This window comes from Panthera onca, chromosome A3, assembly GCF_046562875.1.
Source record: "Panthera onca isolate mPanOnc1 chromosome A3, mPanOnc1 haplotype 2, whole genome shotgun sequence".
Lineage (NCBI taxonomy): Eukaryota > Metazoa > Chordata > Mammalia > Carnivora > Felidae > Panthera > Panthera onca.
In genome coordinates this window covers 127358627-127382086 of record NC_138341.1, presented here as the reverse complement: position 1 = coordinate 127382086, position 23460 = coordinate 127358627, and the positions used below count along the sequence as shown (strand labels likewise).

Sequence of the window (23460 nt, the reverse complement as noted above, 5' to 3'; positions counted from 1 at the left end):
TTGAGGTTTTCCCACAGTTGGCGGCATGTGGGGTAAGGGGCTTTCTTTTCAGGTGTCCGGGGGGGTTGGCGTCAGAATCCTGCTGCTGTTCTAGCTTTAGGAACCTCCCTGTGCGTCACCCCAGGGCCCTGTGGGAAGGGGGCAGGGATGGGCTGGGAGCCCAGATTGTGAGCGCTTCGGAAAGCCAGGTGGGCTCCAGACGCCTGCCGGGGCCGCCCAGGCTGCAGATCTGGGCCTGCTTGCCACCTGGGCCCCGGCTGGGCCTCCCCTGCTGGCCCCTCACAGCCAGGGGGGCGGCTGCTCCGGATACAGCCTCCCTCGGGGATGCCCACCTCCCTTGGCCGGGCTCTGTGCACACGGCCCTCCCCAGCCGCAGGCCTGCGGTCCCCACAGGAGAGATTTCTCTTCCTCCAGCCGGTCCAGGGCAGCCCGTGCACTGAAACACGGAGGCCAGTGCCTCCCCCGGGCCCTGGGCTCTGAGTCTGAGCCGCAGCCTCTGGCACTCATTTCTCCTTGGGCTGGGAGACTCCCTCGCCGGCCCCTCGGCTGCTGGTGGAGGGCGTAGGGGACTGTGGAGGCGAGCGTCTCTCGAAACAGCTTCTTACTTTAGAAGTCGTTGAAGTGAGAGGTGGTCGGGTCCTGTGGCCATCTGAACGTAGTTGAAGCTCACTGACCTGGCTACAGGCCTCTGCGTGATTTGGCTCCTGCTGACAGCACCTCTCTTCAATCACTGAACATTTATCGAGCGCCTCCTGTATGCCAGGCCTTACTTCCCTGAGCACTTAGGATTCGGCAGGGAACGCAACATCTCTTTGCCCTGATGCAGCTGACCTCACGCACCCCCTCCCTGTTGGCCAGGCTGCCTTTTGTGCTACAAGCTTCATCCCGCCTCTGGACCTTCGTCCGTGCTGTTTTCTCTGCCCGTCACCCAACCGCTTGCCCCTTCCCTTGTCCCCACGGGCCACACAACTCACGATTCGCCTGACGAACCGGGATTGTTTGCTTTGCGAGAACCAGAAACAGATTCTGGCGAACTCAAGGACGGGGCCGGGGCGGGAGGAGAGGGGCCTCTTAGAAGGTTAAAGAGCATCCACAAAGTCCGGGGGAGACCTGGGAGCCGGCCTTAGAAAGAACTGACACCCGGAAGTCCCCGGCTTCTAGGGAGCAGGAGCGGCGGGCACCGTCTTCGGGGCACAGCTCTTGGGAAGACTCCACGCCAGCTGTTCCCTCTCCTTGGGCTCCTCCGCCTACGGGTCATGTTCCTGCGGCCGGTGGGAGCATCACTCTCGCTTTGCACGGACGCTGTGTCCTCGATCTGGCCTGGGTCGGCGGGGGTGGTGGTGGGGGGGTGGGTGCAAGACCTCGTGGGGCTGTCCCAGCAAGACGATGTTCCACATGGGAGAGTCGGCCCCCGAGGTGGTGCCCACGAGGCCACAGTCTGTTCCTGCTTATTTGGGCTTGGACGTCCCCTCCTTGGGAAAGCCCTGAGATGAGCCAGACTTGGACTGTGCCAGTCAGGAGCGTTTTTATTTGCAAGAACAGACAACCCAGCCGGACGGTGGCCCGAGCAGATAACCGCGCCCCGTAGCAGCCATGCCACCTGCCAGGAACCTTCCGTCCTTCGTTCTGCCGTCCTCAGCAGTGTCCAGGGGTCGGCTCCGTAGCCCTACGCGTTGCTCCCTCTCGTGACTGTGTCCCGGGCACGGGAGGGATGGTTCCCTTTTATCAGGGAGGGAGGTATTTTCCAGAATCCCCTGGTGTCTCCCTGGCTGCAGCTGGTTCAGTTAGGAACGGGGCTTTGGGGCTAGTGTCGATCCCGGCTACAGAGGCTGATACAAACTAGTGGTTTATTTTCCTTTGCTGTGAGAGGAGCCCAGAGCCGGGTGGTCTGGAGCTGCCAGGGTGGCCTCACGAGACCTTTGGGGACCACACTCTGTGTTTCTTCCTGCCCTGCCATGCTTGGCGTGTTTTGGTCCTCCGAGTCCTATTGTGGCCTAGGAGGACTGCAGGAGCTCCAGCCGTCCCCTCTTTGTTCCAAGCAGGAAGAAGAAAATGGAAGGCCAGGGACCGAGGGTTTTTGCCAGAGCTTTCTACCAACAGCCTCTGCTTCTGTCTCACTGGCCACGTCTAGCTGCAGGGGAGCAAGGGCGTTCACGGCCGCATGGCCGGCTTCGGTCGTGAGGGTTTCGGTACTAGTATAGGGTTGGGGAGAGGGTTGCTGCTAGGCAACCGACAGGGTCTGCCACACGCGAGATCTCCGTCTCTCCCTTGTGGTGTTTGTGGCACAAGACACAATGTATTTATCCCAGCTACTCTGAATTTTCTTGTTTCACTATTAACAGTAGCCACGAACTTGTTTGGGTGATGCTCCCTTACAGAAAACAGACACGAGTCCCTGCCCTTGTACAGCCTGTGTTCTGAGGGTGGTGTTGGGCTTCTCAGCAGCCTCGCTCAGCCCCTCAAGTGAAGGTTCACCTAACACCCTCCCTTGTCGTTCCGCTCCAGGGTGATTGCCAGACGCGCGAGGAGGCGGTGACGCTCGGTGTGGGCCTGTGTAACAACGGCTTCATGCACCACGGTAATCTGTCCCTTCCCTTCAGCCCGGCCTCCTGGGGGCGGGGGTCTGCCCTGCTAAATGATTTTTTTATTTCTTTTTAACTTCAGAGGGAGAGAGAGGGTTGGGGGAGAGGGGCAGAGGGAGAGAGAGAGAGAATCTCAAGCAGGCTCCATGCTGTCGGTGCAGAGCCTGATGTGGGGCTGGATCCCACGACTCTGAGATCGTGACCTGAGCTGAAACCAAGAGTTGGATGCTCAGCCGACTGAGCCACCTGGGTGTCCCCTGGGGTGTGTGTCCTGGGATAGAAAACCTAGTAGGGACTCTGGTCCCTGGTGTGTTTTATGGAAGGGTGGGGAGCTGAGGTCCAGAGAGAGCACATGGTGGGCTGGAGACTGTCCAGCCTGCCCACGGTGAGCCCAGGCTGGATGCTGGGTGTGGGCCTGGAGGCTGCCGGGGGTTTGGGGTGTCTCAGGAAGCCCCCTCCTTCCCCCTCCCACTTCTGCCCTGATTGAGAGATCACCTCAGGGCTTCAGTAGGGACCAGGGTGGTTGGCTGGTAATGCTTGACTGGAAAATGGATTGGATCTGAGGTCAAAACTGTGGGCTTCCTATGCTTTCCTAGAAGGGACGCGGCCTCCGGGTGGGCAGTGAGGCCGGATCGTTCAGGCCTGGCCCACGGGCTTCCACAGGGAGGAGAGGACGGGGGTCTGTGGGGACAGAGGACAGGCAGGTTGTAAGTGTGTGTGAGGGGAAGGGAGCTGAGCCGGGACATTTGCACCCCTCTCCCTGGCCTGACCCCTTAGGTAGGTCACTGTTCTTTCCACAGGAGAAGCACGTAAAGCAGGGAGAGGGGTGGGCAGTCCTGAGATGATCCTGAGGTGGGAAGGTGGGGAGAAGGAGGGAGGGATTGGTCCTGTTGACTCCATTTCAAATTTAAACAGAAGTTAATACTTCGTGTGCCTGGCCTCCTTCTGAGCACTCCCCATGTATTAATTAGTCTAATCCTGTAACGATCCTTTGATGTTGGTATTAGTATCATCCCTATTTATAAGTGAGGAAATGGAAGCCCAGACAGTTAAGAAACTTGATCAAGGTCACATAGCAAGTCGGAGCCGGGATTGGAACCGAGGCGGACGGGGTTTACAGGCCACACGCTCAGCCACTGGGGTCTGTGACCTTCCCTCCTGCTGGCCCCGGGGGAGCCCTGAGGCTCCTACGCTCTCAGGACAGGTAGACTTTTAACTCCCACCAAAGAACCCCCACTTCTAGAACTCTCCCTGTGGCTTTGGCTCTCACAGTTTCCCTTGCCTGGGGTGCCCGACCTGCCTCACCCCCCAGCCCCCAACTTACTCAGTGTTTCTGCTGGGTTCACACCTCCCCAGGCTTCCCCAGACATCCCGCCTGGATGGCGGGTGCTTAGCTCATTCTCTCTTCTTCATGGGGCTGTTCTCTCCCTGTTAGACTAATATTCCCCTCTTCCCTGGGTTTTGTTCATGCTGCTGTTTTCCAGCTGGTACAGGCACCTTGCTAGGATCACAGCCTAGTGTGCATGAGCGGGTGCGGGTGCGTGAATCAAACTATGACAGGAGTCCGTGTTCTGGAACAGCACGGGCATGTGAGGAGCACTTTGACTCTGACTCCAGTGCAATGGCAGTCCTGGCAGGGTTCTGAGCAGGGGAGGCACGTGCTTGATCCCTCTGCAGGGCGGTGGAGAGCGCCCGCGGGGTTGAGGGCGGAAGGAGAGAGGCCAGTGCCCAAGCGACTCTGATACTCCAGGGGAGGGATGATGTGGCTTGCGGCCTGCTGCAGTTGGAGGGGTGAGCCTCGGGTGGGTCTTCTGTCCATTCCTCCTGCCAGCTTCTGCTTTATGCTCTAACTCAGAGGTCAGAGAACTCTCTGTGCAAAGGACCAGACAGTAAATATTTCAGGCTTTGCAGGCCGTGGAGCCTCTGTTAACAGCTAGTGTAGCATTAAAGCAGCTACAGGTAATACTTAACTAAGTGGGCGTGGCTGTGTGCCAGTAAACCTTATTTAGAAAAACAGGCAGTGGGCCACAGTTTTCCACTCCTGGTCTAGCTGCTGGATTTGCTGTCCCTTCGGCAGGATGAGAAATGTGCCGGTGGGACGGCAGGTCGTCAGGTGCCTCCCCTGTCTTGTAGCCAGCAGGCCTGGTTCCAGCCCTGACTCAGCTGACTCCCAATAAACCTCTGGCCTTCTCTGTGCCTCAGTTTCCCCAGATTTCCCCTGGAGGCCTTGTCGTCCCCTCCTCCTCTGAGCTCAACATGCCCATGGCTCTGTGCAGTTAGGGGTTAGGACACACTCCCAGCTGCCTGTTTCCCCGGCTGAGCTGGGCAGGTCGGGCCCAGCCAGGGTCATTCCCGTCCATCGGCTCCTGTCACCAAAGTCCCTCATTCCCAGAAGCCGCTCTGTTCCCCGCGGCGCCCTCTGACAGCTCCGTCCTTCCCACCAATCAGCTGGGCAGAACCTCTCATTTGTGGGTGAGAGTAATTAGGGGTCCACCCCAGCTGCTATTCTGGGAAGGCCGCTGGCCGAGGACATTCTGCGGGGGGTGACTCCCAGGCAATGCCAACACCCTCAGGGAGAGAAATTGCAGGGCGTGGCCCCTGCTCCCCTGTTCCCTGCCACGAACTCAGAAATGAGCTAAAATAGGAAGGGGCCAGATCCTAGGGCTGTGGCTGCTGCAAAATGCAGGTTAGGGTGCAGAGCGGAGGGTGTAGGTATGGCCCATGTGGCGCCTCCCGAGGCGTCTGCCCTGAGCTCCCGGGCCCTGAGGTGTCCTCAGGGAGGGCCCTGAGAGGCTGATGGTCCAGCCTTTCACTTAGGCACATACAGGGAAACTGAGGCTCACCACCTAATTCCCCACTCCCTGGAAGCTGGTGGTGTTATGATGCCCATAGATGAGGAAGCAGAGGTTCACAGAGGCTAAGGGGACATAAAGTTGGGCAGGGGCCGAGCAGGGGTTCGAACCCGGCCAGAGGCCTTGACCGAAACCTGGATCTGCGAGTGGGGGACCTCACCTGGCTGAGCTCCTGGACTCTGAGATTCCAGCTGTTTCCCCAAACATTTCTCCCAAGACACAACACGCTTCTTCCTCCTACCTCCCAGAGTCTTTCCGCTTCGTGTTTACAGTGGAGGTGAAGCCAGCCGGCCCCCTGGGCCCTGGCTACCCCCCGGCTCTGGGCAAAGCAGCAATTTGTGTGTCTGCTTTCTCCAAAGAGGTAATAGGGGTGGCCGGAGAAAGACACAAACAGCTAGATGTCCTGGGAAAGAGGGAGAAGGAAAGGATTGCCTTCTGCTGCTTTTCACGTAGCCACCAAATTGGGACACAGCCTCTGCCTTCAGGGATGGCGGGGACATCGCGAAGCTCAGGCAGCTGGTTTTCCTTCTTCCGGGGGCCTGCTGACTTCGGACAATTGCTTTCACCAGACCGAGCCTGGATCTCCCCCTTTCTGAAAGGGCAGGCTGGGCAGTGTGGTGAAAAGGGGGAGCCTACCTGCTGTGTGACCTTGGGCAGTTTAGTTACCTTCTCTGGGCCTTAGTGCCCCCACCTGTAAGAGGAGTGCAGCAGATCCTTCCTTGTCCCGGGAGTAAATGAATCCAAGTGTGCCTGGCCCTGGTAACTTAGTTCAACTGTAACCCACAGGGATCAGATCCCATGCTGGTTGTTACCAGTTGTTTTTATTCATTTTCTGTCTTTTAGAGCAGAGATCGGGAAACTTCTTCTGCATAGGCCGGATAGTATAAATTTTAGGCTTTGTAGGCCATACAGCCTTTTGCAGTTATTCAGCTCTGTCACTGTGACATAAAAGCAGCCCTATAACATACATAAATGAATGGATGTGGTTGTGTCCCAATAAAACTTTATTTATAAAAAGAGATAGCGGGCCACATTTGGCCTTTAGGGTTTGCTAATCTGCAGTCTAAAATGTCTCATCATGGTCTGTTTCTGATTGTTAGTGAGGCTGGACTCCTTTTCATCTACTTGCTGCCCGCTTGGGTTTCCCCATCTGGTAGTTGCCTGTTCATATTCTTTTCCCATTTTTATCTATGTTTTACAGCTTTCTCTGGTTGATTTGGTGGTTTCTTTTATATTGTAGATATTTATTCCTTTTTGGTTTTAGACATTATGTTACTTTTGAATCTGCCATTTGCCTATGGTCTTGTTATTGAACCGAAGTTCCTAATTTTATTATATTGCTTTTTTGGGAGGTCTTGTGTGTGAACTCTTTCTACCCTAGGACAAAGATATTTTACATTTTGTTTGGTGAGCTTTAGTTTTCCTGTTCTTATTTTTAGGTCTTTAATCCATCAGGAGTTTTTTGTTGTATATGGTGTGAGGTAGGGATCTGCTTTTATTTTTCCCTGTGAGTCAGGTTTTCCCCTATATCATCTGTGGAATACTCCACATGATCATCATTATCATATACTAAGTTTCCATGAACACATGATCCTCTTATGTGATTTCTGTTTTCTTCCGCTGGTTCTTTATCTGTTTCAGCTATAATTCCACGCTATTTTTGTTACTACGGCTTTGTAATATTGTCTTCACAGCAGATGGGACAAGTTCAGATTTTTCAAGAGAAGTCAGAAAGCGAGACTATTATGTGAAATATCCTAATACGTTAGTGTTGGCACATGCTTCTATTGAATGAAACACTGTGCTAGCCAAAGAAAACTTGCCCAAGGGTTGGTTCCAGCCCGCAGTGGCCAGTTGGCAAGTGTTGCTGAAACCTTCCCTTGTGAGCCTGACCATGTGCTGTGTGTCTGTGGGTTTGCAGTGCTGGAGAAGAGTGAGTTCAAGGACGAGTCCCAGTATTTCCGCTTCCACGCAGACGAGGAGATGGAGGGAACCAGCAGCAAGAACAAACAGCTGCGCAATGACTTCAAGCTGGTGGAGAACATTCTGGCCAAGCGCCTGCTGGTAGGAGGAGAGCCCAAGTGTGCATCAGCCTTCCCAGACCCGGCTGCAGACTGGGAGCCGGGTGACCTTCCGATTATGGCTAGAGAAGTTGGGCTCAACTCTGAGCACCCAATGTGGGGATTCTTGGTGGTGGCTGGTGACACTTCTCTGGCCAAGACGACCTTCTTTAGAAAGAGTTTGGGCTTGCTGGCTCCCTTTCTTTTCCTTTCCTTCTTCCCTTGCCCACCCCACGTCCCAGCTTAGCATTGTGCAGAGAGGTTGGCCTCCTGAAATGGCTCATCCGAGGCCTTAGGTCTTCTGGGCTGGTGCCCTGTCCATGTGCATTTGCTGTAAATATCCTGGTAGTTGAGGGAGGACGTTTATCAGCCTATTCAGATCTTTCACCAGCCTCGCCCACCAAATCCTGCTTTTTTGCCTGTTGATAACTAGCGGCCTCTGTCTTCATGCTTGGTCCACAGGAGGCAATCAAGAGAGGTGCTCAGCAGATTAGGTCTCCTGCCACAGCCAGAGATGGGGCTGAAGTCTGCCTAATACAAGAGAGAAGTCCTAACTTCTCTCCTTTCGTACTTACAGGGGCCCCATAAATATGGGAACTCCCGTTTCTCCCACCATAAAGCCTGCCAGTGCTCCCCATCACACTCTCTCCTCACAGTTCACAAGACTCTCTCTGCCTTTCCAGCTTCATCTCCTGTGTTCTCCCCTCCCTCTGATCTCCTTTCTTATGCTCTAGTCCTGTGGGCCTGATTCAGGGCCTTTGCACATGCTGTGCCCTCTGCCTGGAACACTTTTTCCACTCTTCATAAAGTTCTGTCCCTCATTTCATTCAGGTCTCAGCTCAGATAGCCTCTCCTCCGCCCCCTCCCCCCCGCCGTGCCACGTTTTTATCACTTTAAGTGCTTTATTTTCATTCAGACTGCACACACCGTCTGCATCGCATTCTGTATTTCTTTGCTTACTTGTTTGTAGTCTTTCTTCCCCACTAGACAGTCGGCTGCAGCAGGGCAGGAACTGTCTTGTTCAACACTGTTTCTAGTGCCCGGTAACGTACCTTGGTCATGTCATAGGCAGCAGCTCAGCAAGTATTTGTTGAACACACAAATGCGTTTCTCTGCATCCGCACCACCACCGAATCCTCGAACCTCCCGAACCTCCTGCCGTCCTGCAATGGGACTGCTCCTCCCTAAACTCCTGGCCTGTCCCCAGGTCCTCAGTGGCTGGACAACTTTGGATCTGTTTTATTCGTTAAGCCAGCAGATTTTTACCGAGCATGTCAGTCTGCCAGCAGATGGGGAGACGGCGGTGTATAACCGAGGGGACTCGGTCTGCAGGTTGGGAGGAGACAGGGGCGCCAGGCAGTGAAAAGTAAAAACATATGCAGCAGCCTGACGTGGGAGCCAGATGGTGTCTTCACTTGACAGATACGTGTTGGGCACCTGCCATGTACTGGGTGCTGTTCATAGCTTTGTCCTGCCGTGCACCCCTACTCCGTGTAGATCTGGGGCACAAGGAGCCGGCAGGATCACGGTCCTGGGGCCTTGGTCTTGGGGCCACGGCAGGGCTGGCTGCAAGCCCCCTCCTCCCCCCACTGCCTCACTGGGTCTCTCTCGCCTTGGGCCCTCAGATCCTGCCCCAGGAGGAAGATTACGGCTTTGACATCGAGGAGAAGAACAAGGCCGTGGTGGTGAAGTCGGTCCAGAGGGGCTCGCTGGCTGAGGTGAGGCTTCTCAGAGGGGCCACCTGCCGTGTCGATGCTTCCTCCTTGCTCATTGCCGTGTGGGGAAACTGAGTCCGGGGCGGGCTTACCTGCGGTCTCTGGGGGAGCCGCGATAGAGCCCCCTGCTCCATCCATCCATCCACCTACCCATTCTCCCTCCCTCCCTCCTTCCCACCCATACATCTACCCATCTGTCTTTCTTCCTCCCTCCCATCCATCCACCCACCCACCCACCCGTTCTCACTCCCTCCTTCCCATCCATCCATCTGTCCATCCATCCATCTACCTACCCATTCTCCCTCCCTCCTTCCCATCCATCCATCCATCCATCCATCCATCCACCCACCCACCCACCCATTCTCCCTCCCTCCTTCCCATCCATCTGTCCATCCATGCATCCACCTACCCATTCTCCCTCCCTCGTTCCCATCCATTCATCCATCCATCCACCCACCCACCCACCCACCCATTCTCCCTCCCTCCTTCCCATCCATCCGTCCATCCATCCGTCCGTCCATCCATCCATCCATCCATCCACCCACCCATTCTCCCTCCCTCCTTCCCATCCATCCGTCCATCCATCCATCCATCCATCCACTCACCCACCTACCCATTCTCCCTCCTCCTTCCCATCCATCCATCCATCCATCCACCCACTCACCCACCTACCCATTCTCCCTCCTCCTTCCCATCCATTCATCCATCCATCCACCCACCCACCCACCCATTCTCCCTCCCTCCTTCCCATCCATCCGTCCATCCATCCGTCCGTCCATCCATCCATCCATCCATCCACCCACCCATTCTCCCTCCCTCCTTCCCATCCATCCGTCCATCCATCCATCCATCCATCCACTCACCCACCTACCCATTCTCCCTCCTCCTTCCCATCCATCCATCCATCCATCCACCCACTCACCCACCTACCCATTCTCCCTCCTCCTTCCCATCCATTCATCCATCCATCCACCCACCCACCCACCCATTCTCCCTCCCTCCTTCCCATCCATCCGTCCATCCATCCGTCCGTCCATCCATCCATCCATCCATCCACCCACCCATTCTCCCTCCCTCCTTCCCATCCATCCGTCCATCCATCCATCCATCCACCCACTCACCCACCTACCCATTCTCCCTCCTCCTTCCCATCCATCCATCCATCCATCCACCCACTCATCCACCTACCCATTCTCCCTCCCTCCTTCCGATCCCTAGCATGCACGCCCCCAGCTCCCATCATGGCCTTGTGCAGAGGTGCACGAGAAGAGCAGCTTTCTGAATCAGGTAGTTTTCCGCGTCAGCTGTGATGATGGACAAACTAACGATCAGTGGCTTGCCCAGGGCACGTCGGTGGCTCTGCCATGTCCGCGACATGTAGAGGAGGGAGGGGAGAGAGTCTGGCAGGCCAGGGATTCGGCCCCCGTCCCCTGAGCCGTTCCGGGGGGTGTGGAGGTGGGTGGGGAGAGGCACGTGTCACCCAGGCGCTGCGCTTGTGTCCTTGAACCCCTGGGGAGCGCTTCTGGTTACAGGGAGCCCTGACGTAACGGTTAGAAGGAGGTGACTGGGGGTCTTGGTTCGGGGTCAACACCTCTGAGTTTCCCGGCACAGGGTGGGTGGCTGCCCCAGTTCGATGCCCTGTGTCCCCACACGGCAGGTGGGAAGCAGGGGACCGGCCACCGCGGTTTCTCCTCAAGGAAAGATGTCTTTCCTGTGGTGCCTGCGGCAGCCTTCCCTTCAGAGCTCGTTGGCCGGGACCTCGTCTCACCGGCCGCCGACCTGCTTGCCACAGCGGGGAGCGGGGCTGCCCCGGTGGGCTCAGTCGGGTCCCGCTGGGTCCCCGGGCCTGGCTCTGTGCTGCCCGCACGCAGTCGGGGTTCCTTGGCCGGGGAGGAGGCTGGTGACCTGGTGTGGGTGTCTCCCCCCCGCCTAGATGGCCGGCCTGCAGGTGGGGCGGAAGATCTACTCCATCAACGAGGACCTGGTGTTCCTGAGGCCCTTTGCCGAGGTGGAGTCCATCCTCAACCAGTCTTTCTGCTCCCGCCGCCCGCTGCGCCTCCTGGTGGCCACCAAGGCCAAAGAGTGAGTGTCCTCGCGGTGGGGTGTGCGGGGCCAGTCTCCCTCTGAGGCTGGGGCACTGACTGCCTGCCAGGGGTGGCGGTGGAGGGGGGTGAGCCGTCCTGGTTCCCCGAGGATGGGGCTCATTCCACAGGCGTGTCTCACGACGTTGCTGCTTTAATCCGTCCAACAGATGTTCTCGAGCGCCCACTGTGTACCGAGTGGCGTTTCAGGCTCTGGGGCTCCAGCCATGTCTAGATGGACACGTTAATACCCTTCGTAGGTCTCAGTCTAGTTGGAGGGTGGAGCAGGAGACAGACGACCAAACAAAAGAAAAGCGAGAGACCTCCTGAACCAGGTGGTAGTAAGTTTGGGCCAGTCTATACAGCTGGGAAAGGCGACGGCTGTGTGGAAGGTGGTGGTCAGAGAGATGCCACCGTGAGCTGAGGGCAGACCCGAGGAGGTAAGGGAGGGAGTCAAGAGAACTTCTGGAGGAGGAGCGTTCCGGGCAGAGGAGATAGCCAGTGCCAAGGTCCTGCGGTGGAACCGTGGCTTGTGTCTTTGAGGAGCAGCGAAGAAGCTGATGGGGTGGAGCAGAGTGAGTGGGAGGGAGGGGTGGGTGGTGAGGTCCGCCAGACCGTGGAAGCCAGGCCTTGTAGGACCTTGTGCCCATGGTAAGGACCAAGGAGCCACTGGAAGGTTCTGAGCAGAGGCAAGGCATGACGGGACATAGGTTCTGGAGGTGGAGACTAGATGGTCAGCGGTAAAGGCGGAAGCAGGGCAGAGGCAAGGAGGCTGATGGCCCAGCCCGGCCCAGCGTGGCAGTGGTTGGATGCCAGATATAGGTGCAGGGAGAAGCATTTTCTATTTTAAAAATTGTGCTCTTGGTTTTCATTTCTCTCTTCTATTTAAGGCAAATGCTCCCGGTTTCCTATTGACGGGAGTGATGGAAAGTTTTAAATAAGATTATTTCAGTGAGAAGGCAAGCCAATTTAGGGAAAATGATTGATAGTTTGGTATGTGAAAGTGGCAGAAATCACCCAGGGGAACGTGCCTGCTTAAAGTTCTGGAAATGCCTGGGGTTTGAGAACCGGCTCCCTAGATGGTTTTTTCTCTGGCAGGTGGTGCGGGGTGGGGGATGGGAGGAGGATCCTGAGGCCCATTGTTGGAGACATGCCCTTGACGGAGAAGCAGACAGCTGCCTCGAAGCCGCTGGATTAATGTCATCCCTCGTGCAGCCCTGGGCAGGTGCCACTCGCTCTTCTCTGATGTTCCACCTGCGGAATGGCCAAGACCTGGCCTTTCAAACTGTTCCCTAGGGGACACGTGTGGGCATTTTTCTAGAGTCGGCACCAAGATCGTCTGGGTCCCTTCTCACCCTCCCATCTGCTGAACAAAATATTCGCTGCCTGTGGTGCTGGTCTGACCACCACCGAGAAGCCTCCTCTCACTGAGAGAGTGACAGAGAAGGTGTAGGAGGGCGCTCTGGAATTTCTGTGCGTGGATTGAATCTCTAAGGGCGGGCCAGGTGGTTCTGAGGAACCGGAGACCCTGGAGACACGGGCTGTGGTTCAGTGAGGTTTTTCTTTATCTTCGGTTGCTGACAGCCTGGCATTGCTACTACTTTGTGCTGGATTTCCCAAAAGTCTGGGAGGCAGAGGTCTCCCAGCGTGGTCCCCTGGGCTGTTGGGAGTAATACTGCTTTTCCTTATGGCTGCTGCTGCCTGGTGCAGGATCATCAAAGTTCCCGACCATCCAGAGGCTCTGTGCTTCCAGATCCGTGGAGCCGCCCCGCCGTATGTCTATGCCGTGGGCAGAGGTGAGCCTCACAGACAGAGAAGGGGGCTTTGGGGGCCTGGTCTGTGTGTGTGGCAGGAATTGAGGCCTCCAAACCGTTACCACGAGGCCTGTGCCTCACCAGCACTTACGGCATGGGGTTCAGGGGGGCACAGGTGGATAACTAACTGAAAGGAAGGCATAGGCAATGGGGGTGGGGTGGGGGGGACTGTGGCAAGGTGAAGACAGAAATGCTCACTATATTTATTTTTGAGACGGAGAGAGGCAGAGCATGAGCGGAGGAGGGTCAGGGAGAGAGGGGGACACAGAATCCGAAACAGGGTCCTGAGCTGTCAGCACAGAGCCCGACGCGGGGCTCAAACTCGCGAGCTGTGAGATCATGACCTGAGCCGAAGTCGGACGCTTAACCGACTGAGCCACCCAGGTGCCCCGAGACATGCTCACTTTAAAAGGGGGCAGTTTTTCCTCAGCTCAGGCTCATTATTGCCATGGAGGAATGTGGGGCCATTCTTGCCAGACTTGAGTTTTTAAGGGAAGCCAGAAATGTGAAGTTTGGCCACACTTCTGTGGCCAGATCCAGCCCGTGGGCCAACAGTTAGAGACCCCTGTGGCCAAATCTAGCCCAATTAGAGACACCTGTAGCCAGACCCAGCCCAGTTAGAGACCCCTGTGACCAGATCCAGCCCGTGGGCTGACAGTTAGAGACCCCTGCTTCACGTTGCCTTCTCCTTACATGCGGTTTAAGGGGTTGCTCTCTCTTGGAGATGAAACCAGATAGGTCTGAGGTTCTGGACTCCTAACCCTTTTTGCACCTAAGGACTCCACTTTTATTTTTTTTTTTTAACGTTTTTATTTTACTTTTTGAGAGACAGAGAGAGACAGAGCATGAGTAGGGAAGGAGCAGCAAGGGAGACACAGAATCCAAAGCAGACTCCAGGCTCTGAGCTCTCAGCACAGAACCTGACGCAGGGCTCGAACCCACAAACTGAGATCATGACCTGAGCCGAAGTCGGATGCTCAACCAGCTGAGCCACCCGGGCGCAAGACTCTTCTTATTAACCACACAAAACCCTGGGGGCCGAGAGCTGTAGTTTGGGAGTCATGGGTATAGCCGAGAAAACATGCCCTTGAAGTCTGGTAAACCTGGGTTCGAATCCTGGCTTCTCCTAGCCAAGGGACCTTGAGAAAGTGACTCTGCCTCTCTGAGCCTTTTGTTTCCTGTCTGCGCAATGGGGCTGATCCCGTCATAGTATCACAGGTCATAGAGGGATTCTGAAGGAGATGAAGCTCTGAGGGAAACGTACCTGGGTTCCAATCCAGCCTTCCTTGCCGTGTGAGCTTGGGCTAGCTGCTACTTTTCTGAGCCTCAGTTTCTTCTGCGAAACGGGAGTGCCGGTCCCTGTCCTGCCTCCTGGACTGGGTTGGAGAGTGGCTCTAGGGTGGAGGGCCGGGGCTGGAATGTCTGGGGATGTGTTTGGGGGGTTGGGGTGGTGGGCGGGGTGGGGGACGGTGTTCCTCGGGTCACTTGCCCTTGCCTGCCGCCGCCCCGGGCTCTCTCCGCCTAGGGTGTGCCACAAACACTCCTGTCCCCTTAGGCTCCGAGGCTGCGGCCGCAGGGCTCTGTGCCGGCCAGTGCATCCTGAAGGTCAACGGCAACAACGTGCTGAACGACAGTGCGCTGGAGGTCCTGGAGCACTTCCAGGCGTTCCGGGGCCGCGGGGAAGAGGCTCTGGTGAGGCATCCAGCAGCCAAGGGGATCAGGGAAGCCCTGCTCAGCGGGGTCGGGGGCTGCGGGCCTCCTGCCTTCTGTGGGGAGAGGCCTGAAGGCACCACAGCGTTTTGGGTGGGGGAGGGGGCTGCCTGCCTTGCAGGGCTGACCTGGGTGTGGGCCCTGTGCCCGCTCTGTCTCCCTGAACCCGGGGGGCTGGGCCCTGACAACTCGGGGTCTCGGTTTCCACCCATGGGTGTGATCAGACCCTCTCTTCTCACTGCATAGGCACGTTGGGCAAAGAGTTGATGGGAAAAGTTGATGCTATAGTTGGGTTGGGGGCTGGGGTCCCGGGGAGGGTGTTCATTCACTGGTTCATCCAGTAAGGGTGTACTGACCGCACGATGTGCCTGGCATGTTTGTAGGCCCTGGGGCTGCAGGAGAGACAAGGTTTCTGCTCCCATGGGTCTGACCTACATTTTCAAAGGCTCCCTCCTCCCCTGGCTTCTGTAGGGAGCACAGACTCTAGAGGGTGGGGGTCGAGCATGAGTGGAGCTCCCCTCAGGAAGGTTACAGAGCAAAGTCTTAGAGGACTTTCCACAGGTGACGTCACCGGCAGTCTAGAAGCCTGGGCTTTGGAGTCGGGGAATGGTTTGCCCTTCGCCCCGTCCCTTCCTCCTTGGGCTCCTGGTGTCGTGGCCTCCCTCTTACTCTGCTCTCCTGGCAGGGTCTTTACCAGTGGGTCTATCACACCCACGAGGATGCCCAGGAGGCCCGAGACAGCCAGGAGGCCCCCGGCGAGGACCCCCAGCCCGACTCAGGTAACGGGACGGGCGGGCAGTGTGGTAGAGACCCCGGAGGGGACCGACCGGTCCTCTTCTGGTGCCGTTGGCTCGTATCACATTCTGATTGCAGCTTTCACAAAGTACCACAAACCTGTGGCTTAGAACATGCGTTTGTCATTTCAGTTACTGGAGGCCAGAGGTCCAAAGTGAGTCTCGCCGGGCCATCTGTCAGGTGTCAGCAGAGCTGTGTTCCTTTCTGGGGCTCTGGGCGGGGGAATTCATTTACTCGCCTCTTTCAGTTTCTAGAAGCTGCCTGCAAGCCTTGGCACGTGGTCCTTTCCTCTATCTTCAGAGCCGGCGATGTTGGTCTGAGACCCCCTCACTCTACCCTCTCTGTAATTCTGACTTTTCTGCCTCCATATCCACTTAGGGGCCTTGTGGTCACAGGGGATCATCTGGATTTTGCCTTACGGTAAAGTCAGTTGTTTAGCAAACTTAATTCCGTCTGCAGCCGTGGCCCCCCTTGCCATGTAACAGCATACCTCTGGGCTCCGGGGGTTAGGACACGGGCATCTTTCAGGGGCCAGTATTCTGTCTGCCCCAGGTTCCCATCTTTATCTCTCTAGCCCAGCCTCAGCCCTGGACTCCAGACCTGTCTTTCTGCCAGCTGTCCCTGGGATGCCCATCAGGCACTGTGCCCTTAGCATGGGCCACCTTGAATTCCCACCGTTCCCCTGAAGCCTGGTTCTCCCCTAAACGTCCTACCCCAGCCTTCCAGATTCTAAGGCCCCAAACTTTGGCGTACACCCTGACTCTTTTCTTTCTCCTCCCTCCCTCCGCCTTGATTTGTTGCCTTACCTTCTTCATGCATCGAGAATCTGACTGCTTCTGACTGTCTCCATCGCTGCCTGGCATAAGCCACCATGGTTTCTCACCAGGACTCCCGCAGTAGCCTGCTTGCTCTTCTCCCTGTCCTCCCTTACTTCTCCTCCTGCGGGCTCTTCTCAAAAAACAGAACAGAACCTTCCAGTGGCTCCTCCCAGGCAAAGATCAAGTTCTTCCTCCAGCTCCAGCCTGGCCTTCCAGCTGGGCCTCTCGGCACTTTGCCTCTTGCCCTCTCTACTCCATTCACGCCAGCTTCTTGCTCTTAAATACCAAATGTACTCCTGCCCCAGGGCCTTTGCACTTGCGGTTCTCCCTGGCTATAGAATGCTCTCCTCCAGAGTACTTCTTACCTCATGCTCTTCACCTCTCTCAACTCGACTCACATGTCACCTCCTCAGGGGGTGTCTGGTGTTTTCGCTACTAGAGAGCAGAAGATCCACGAGGGCAGGGGTTTTGTTTATTTTCTGCCTTGCCGTATCCTCCGAGCCTAGAACTGTGCCTGGCACATAGGTGGAACCCTACGAATATTTAGTTTGAATAATAACGCATTCTCTCCAGTTGCTTCTTTGGACTCTGCCCTGTACTTCTGCTGGGCTGGGGGCAGAGGCTGTGGGAAGAGTAGGGGGTTTGGATGCCTCTGTGTCTGACGGCTGTGGGCTCCCTGCTGGTACCTTCAGGGACAGCAAAGAACCAGGGTTTATGGGGTCGTTCGGGGAGTCATCCCCCTACTGCTGAAGCACACGCAGCCTGGCAGAGGGATCCTAGAGGGGACAGGCTGACGGGGAGGGAGGAGAGGCCAGCTGGCAGCTCCCAGCCCGGTGTATGCCCTCTGAGAGGAAAGGGCTGTGGGCTTTCTTCCCCAGCGTGTGGGGGATCCCTGATAACGACGGCAACGCGTGCCGAGGGGAGCTGACCATGTCTCCTCTCCTTTTCAACAAGCAGGAGCACCTGCTACATGCCATACCCAGTTCTGGGAGCTGGGGACACACGAGTGAGCAAGGTGGGCCGGGTTTCTGTCCTCGTGGTGCTGACACGAGGGGAAACAGATGGGGGACAGAAAAACTGACAGGCGGTGCCATAATACGAGTGTGAGGGGGTAAGACACATGTGTTGAGAGGTGCTCTTTGGAGTGGGTGGAAAGGAAAGCAGTCCTGTCCATTTGTGCCTGCTTCCTTGTCTAGATATGTCACTACCTAACTGTGTGGCCTCTGAAGAATCACTTAGACTCTCTGGGCCCACGTCAATCAGGACTGAAACCGGTCTACCCAAAAACATTGGCTCAGCAAACTGAGAAGGGAGTAGGGTCAAGGAAGCTTCAGGTCCGGCTCGATCCAGTTTTACGTACAGTCTCATGAAGAGTCTCTCTGTTTTTGTCCCGTTCTCAGCTGCGCTCCCTCTGTGTTGGTTTCTCTTTTACATGCTGTTTTCTGCGTGCGATGGTTCTGGCAGCTTGGAATCCAGTCGAAAAAGAGGATGTTCCCTTCTCTTTGTAGATCCGACCAAAGTCCCAGATTTGACTTTCATTGGCCTAGCTTGGGTCACATGCTCATTCCTGAACCAACCCTTACGAGTAGGGGACGTTGAATCGCTGATCGCCCAGGCCTGTGCGTGGGAGGAAGGGTGTGGTTAGGGCTTCCCTCTCCTGAGCCACGTAGACTGGGAATGGGGCACAAAGGCGGGTTCCTAGGACAAGGGGTGAACGGCAGCAGGCTGGCGAGAGTGAGCAGAGCAGCAGCACGGGCTTCATCGTCCCGTGTGTCCGACGATGACAAACGTTTGTGGTGCGGGGTCGGGGGAGGGCTGGCTGGGGGGTGGTTCCCCGTCCTCAGGGTCGCCGGTCCCTTTGGCTTCCAGCCTTCCCCCTGCTGTCCCTGGGTCCCCAGCTGAGCCTGCATGAGGACAGCCCTGTGGTCAGCCTGACGGTGGATAACGGATACCTGGAGCATGGCGTGGTGTACGAGTACGTGAGCACTGCAGGCATCAAGTGCCACGTGCTGGAGAAGATCGTGGAGCCCCGCGGCTGCTTCGGGCTCACTGCCAAGGTCTCGCTGGGCGCGCTGCCCTGCCCTGGGGGGCGGGGCGGAGCGCCTCATTCCCCTTTCCTCCAAGTTCGCCTGGGGCCCCGCATTGTCGTCTCTGCTCCCCCGCCTGGTAGCTGTGGGACTTAGGAGAGTGGTTCTTCCCTCTTGAGTTAGCTTACTCATCTGCAAAGTGGGCGAGTAATAGACTCCGTCTCCCAGGGCTATGACAAGGCAAGTGCTTAAGAGCCTCCGTGGTGCACGCTGAGTGCTCAGTGGTTCGTGTTTGTGCAGATCCTCAAGGCCTTCGCTGCAGATGACAGTGTCTTTGTGCAGAACTGCGGGCGGCTCGTGGCCCTGAGCAACATTAAGACCATGTCCCACTACGAGTTCCGCAACATCTGTGACACCAAGCTGGAGAGCATCGGCCAGAGGATCGCCTGCTACCAGGAGGTACCTGCGCCCCGCAGGGTCTCAGCCTGGGCTGTAACCCAGCTCAGACTAAGCGAACAGGAGCATCTGTCGGTTTCTGTTACTCACTGAAAAGTCCGGAGGTGAATTTCAGGCAAGGTTGTTTCCCGGCGCTCAGACAGATACCGCACCGTCACAAGAGTGTGGCCTCTCTCCTCGTGCCTTTACTTTCCCGTGTTGGCTTCACCCTCAGGGCAGGCCCTTCTCGCATGGTGGCAAAACGGTCCCCAGGAGCTCTCACCTCAGCCACCCCAGTAGAAAAGGAACTCGATGGGAACTCTTACTGGCTTGGCTTGGGTCCCTTGTCTACCCCTGTACCAACCACTTCAGGGACGGGAAGCCTTATCTGCCCCTCACAGACTGTGGACTGGGGGGAGATGGTTCCTCAAGGGTAGCTCAGGGCAGCTAAAATGAAGGAATGAATGTGGGTAGGTATGCGAAGGCCTCAGATTTCTCTACACCTTCCTTGACATCTGGATGCAGTGAAAGGCAGCGTAAGGGAATCCGCTTTTCCACTTGAAGCTGTTGGCGTTTTGTCCAGTTTCTGAATGTCTGGGCCGGGCTAGGATCGAGTGGGTGCTGGGGGTGGGCCGGAATTCCCAGGCCCCTGAATCATGACCCTGTACCCCCACCTTTCTCAGTTTGCAGCCCAGCTGAAGAACAGGGTCAGCCCACCCTTCAAGCAGGCTCCCCTGGAACCCCATCCACTGTGTGGCCTGGACTTCTGCCCCACCAATTGCCATGTCAACCTCATGGAAGTGTCCTACCCCAAGACCACTCCCTCAGTTGGCAGGTCCTTCAGTATCCGTTTTGGTCGTAAACCCTCCCTCATCGGCCTTGACCCAGAGCAAGGTAACCTCACGTCTCTGTTAGGGGTTGTGTTCAGATCTATAGACACATAAACAGAAACCCGTCTGGAGGCCAGCAGTCTGGGACTGCGATGGTGGCTCCACAGTCATCAGGGACCCAAGTTCCTTCTACCCCACCATCTGTACATGTGGTTTCCATCCTGAAGGATGCCTTATGTTATAAAGTAGCTGCTGGAGTACCAGCCATCACGTCTGTAATTCCAGTCAGAAAAGTATCCTGGTACTTAAAAGCATATTAGCACCAAACTGAAACTTTCTTCTCCAAGTGATCTGATGGATTAAAGGAATATTTAGCAGGAAATTTTTCTCCCTCATTGGGATTCTTGAAATAGGTTTGTGTGCCTCTGTCAGAGGGGTTTACGGGTGCCTGGAGGCTCTTTCCAAGTGAGCCCTCCCTCCCTCCACCGTAGGCCACCTGAACCCCATGTCCTACACCCAACACTGTATCACCACCATGGCTGCCCCATCCTGGAAGTGCCTGCCTGCTGTGGATGGGGACCCCCAACACCAGGTTCTCAACGACAGCGGCTTCGGGCCAGCCGACGGAACCCCGGTCCAGGAGGACCGGGGCCTGAGCTTCTTACTGAAGCAGGAGGACCGGGAGACCCAGGATGCGTACCTGCAGCTCTTTACCAAACTGGACGTAGCACTGAAGGAAATGAAGCAGTATGTCACCCAGATCAACAGGTGAGCCCGGCCCCGAGGGAAGAGGGCAGGGAGCCTGGAGTCAGGGTTCGCCGGCTCAGCAGCATCGACGTTGTGGGCGAGAGAACCGTAGCGGGGGGCGGTGGGGGACGTTACAGGCTATTCGGCAATGCCCCTGGTCTCTGTTCACGAAGATGCTCACAGCACGCCTGTTTCACGGCTGTGACAACCAAACGTGTTCTCAGACGTTGCCAAATGCCCCTTGGGGGGCAGACCTCCCTACCCACCCTGTGTGGCCTGGACTTCTGCCCCACCAGTTGCCGCCTTGGTCCCCCCCGCCCCGCCCCGCCATTGAGAGCCGCTGCTCTAATAAAATAATGGATGTGGGCAGCAGTCGTTAGTAGAGGCTGGCACTATTTGGAGAAGGGCTTTGGGGGAACTTTATACTTTTGACACGGCAGAAAGAGAGACAGCTGGACGCGCCTCTTCTGGCGTTAATGCCCCAGGACACCCCATGGAAATGCACTGTCGTCCCATCGACATCTAGATCTCACTACTCAGTGACAGGACGTGGGGGATAGAGGATGGTGGGGTGGTGTTTTGGAGATGCGGGTGGCCAGATCCATAGGGTGGGTGATTCTAGACAAGTGACCCAGTGTCTTTAACACATAAATGGTGGCGGTGGGGGGGAGCGGGTACAGGGAGGAAGAGGAGGAGAGACTTGAGACACACGTCAGCCAGACAGCGTCTGGACCCGGTCGGGATTCTGTTTTTAGCACACCACCTGTGAAGAGACGCTATTGGGGACATTTGAATGTGGATGGTACTAGATGGTGTTAAGGAATTAGAAATTCTGTTAGGTTCGATGATAGTCTGGTTGTGCTTAGAAAAGGGTTTCTCAGCCTTGACACTGTTCACATCTCGGGCCAGATTATTCTTTTCGTGGGGCTGTTCCGTGTGCTGTAAAATATTTAGGGGCATCCCTGCTCTGTACGCATTGGAGGCCGATAGTGCCCCCACCCTTGTCCCCCACTTCACTTGTGACAAATAGAAATGTTTCTGGACATTGCTAAATGTTTGCCCTTCAGGAAGTATGCCAAATTGTTACATGTTTCCGAGGGGTGGGGGGTAGTTGAGAACGTTGCTTTAAAAGAAAGTCCTTCTGTGTTAGAGACGCATATGGAAGTATTTATGGGGGAAATTATATGACACCTTAGATTTACTTTAAATACTCCAGCGAAAGCAAAAGCCGTGGGAAAGACTGAGGAAACAAAGGTGGCCCCTGAGTTGCCATTGTCATGGCTAGCCGCTGGGTACCTGGGTTTATCGTACTGTTCCTCCGGCTTTTGTGTATGTTGGAAATCGTCCATGATAAAGGAAAAAGAGCGTAGGGTCTGGAGATAGGGGGCACGGGTTTGAATCCTGGCCCCGTCACTTAATAGCCGTGTGACTTAGTCACTTAACCTCTCTGAACCTCGGTTTCCTCACCTGTAACATGGGGCTATTCATAATACTGGCCTTAATTGACTTGGAGTAGGATTATATCAGCCAGGGTTTAATGATCACTTGTAAGGTGCCAGAGGCTTTTCTAAGCATGTTACATATCTTAAGTCCCTTAATCTTTACAGCAGCCTAGCACATAGATACTGACATTACTCCATTTTACAGATGAGGAAATTGAGTCTCAGGTGAAATAGTCGCCTTAGGTCTCTGAGCTAGGAAATGGTCCTGGAGCCTGTCTGATTTAAAACCGTATGCTCTTAACCATTATATTCTGTGCCAGAGACTGACAGACTATGGTCTGTGGGCCAAATCTAGCCCAGCCCACTCCTTGTTATTTATTTATTTATTTATTCATTCATTCATTCATTCATTCATTTAAATGTTGATTTAGTTTTGAGAGAGAGAGGGAATCTTGAGGCAGGCTCCAGGCTCCGAGCTGTCAGCACAGAGCCCAGTGTGGTGCTAGGACTCACGAGCCACGAGATCACGACCTGAGCCAACGTTAGATGCTTCACCGACTGAGCCACCAGGCGCCCCACTGCTCGTTTTTTTGAATAAAGTTTTATTGGAATGCAGCCGTACCCATTTGTTTGCGTCTCGTCTGTGGCGCTTTCCCACCAAAGCAGCAGAGTTGAGTCGAAGAGGTTGGCTCTCTGGGCCTTTCATGCTCAGTTTCCCAGTCCTGTTCTGGGCTCTTAAGCCTTCTCTGGCTTCCCCATGGAAAATAAAGACCGCCCCCCGCCCGCCGTATCTCACGCCCCCTGCAGGCAGGGCAGTGGATGTGTATCTGCAGAGTTACTGGCGGGATTTTCAGGGAAGGGGTGGGAAGCAGTTGATGGCTCTCTGTGCTTAGGGTCAAAGGTGAGGCCAGGGGTCAGGGCCTTACCTGGGGCCTCCGTGGAGGCAGGTGAGGCCGTGGGCCTGCGCCCTTAGGCTTACATCCTTCGCCCCAACAGGTTGCTGTCCACCATCACAGAGCCCCCCTCCAGGGGCTCTTGTGATCCCCCTGTAGCTGAGGAGGCCTCATCCCCCCCGCTGGTCAGCGAGGAGAGCGAGATGGACAGGGCCGACCACGGGGGCATCAAGAAGGTTTGCTTCAAGGTGTCTGAGGAAGATCAGGAGGACTCAGGCCATGACACCATGAGTTACCGCGACTCCTACAGGTGGGGACAGCCGTGGGCATCGTGGGGGGACCGCGTGGGGTGTGATGTGCACTGATCCATGGGAAGTCGGAATTGGCGGGACATTCGCCAGGAAGCGGTGGGAGAGGGCACGGTTCTCACCCGTTCGGTTCTGGGGGGGGCCATCCCTGACACCCCTTTTGGCTCTCCTCCCCGAGGCCAGCGTCTCAGGGCCTGGCCCCCCGGGGTCTCCGTCCACCTGTTCTGCCTCCGTTCTGCTCTGCGCTTGTTGACAGAATGTGGGCAAAGAAAACGTCAAAGTCTGCGGTGTGTTTTAAAACTCAACGTGAGACATATGGTTTCTGCAATAAACACCGTTTATTTTTACTTG

At 56.0% G+C, this 23460-nt stretch overlaps 1 protein-coding gene across 2 annotated transcripts in view; it reads left to right on the top strand.

Moving 5' to 3' along the window:
* The window catches only part of PREX1 (phosphatidylinositol-3,4,5-trisphosphate dependent Rac exchange factor 1), a 186653-nt gene that overhangs the window by 142857 nt on the left and 20336 nt on the right, over window positions 1–23460 (top strand). For both annotated transcript variants that reach the window (XM_060645492.3, XM_060645485.3), the window contains 12 exons: window positions 2506–2578; window positions 7356–7498; window positions 9120–9212; window positions 11143–11291; window positions 13001–13086; window positions 14660–14796; window positions 15500–15593; window positions 18297–18484; window positions 18755–18913; window positions 19573–19783; window positions 20211–20487; window positions 22905–23111. In XM_060645492.3, the coding sequence (XP_060501475.2) occupies window positions 2506–2578; window positions 7356–7498; window positions 9120–9212; window positions 11143–11291; window positions 13001–13086; window positions 14660–14796; window positions 15500–15593; window positions 18297–18484; window positions 18755–18913; window positions 19573–19783; window positions 20211–20487; window positions 22905–23111 (1817 nt within the window). The remainder of the gene's footprint in view (window positions 1–2505; window positions 2579–7355; window positions 7499–9119; window positions 9213–11142; window positions 11292–13000; window positions 13087–14659; window positions 14797–15499; window positions 15594–18296; window positions 18485–18754; window positions 18914–19572; window positions 19784–20210; window positions 20488–22904; window positions 23112–23460) is intronic.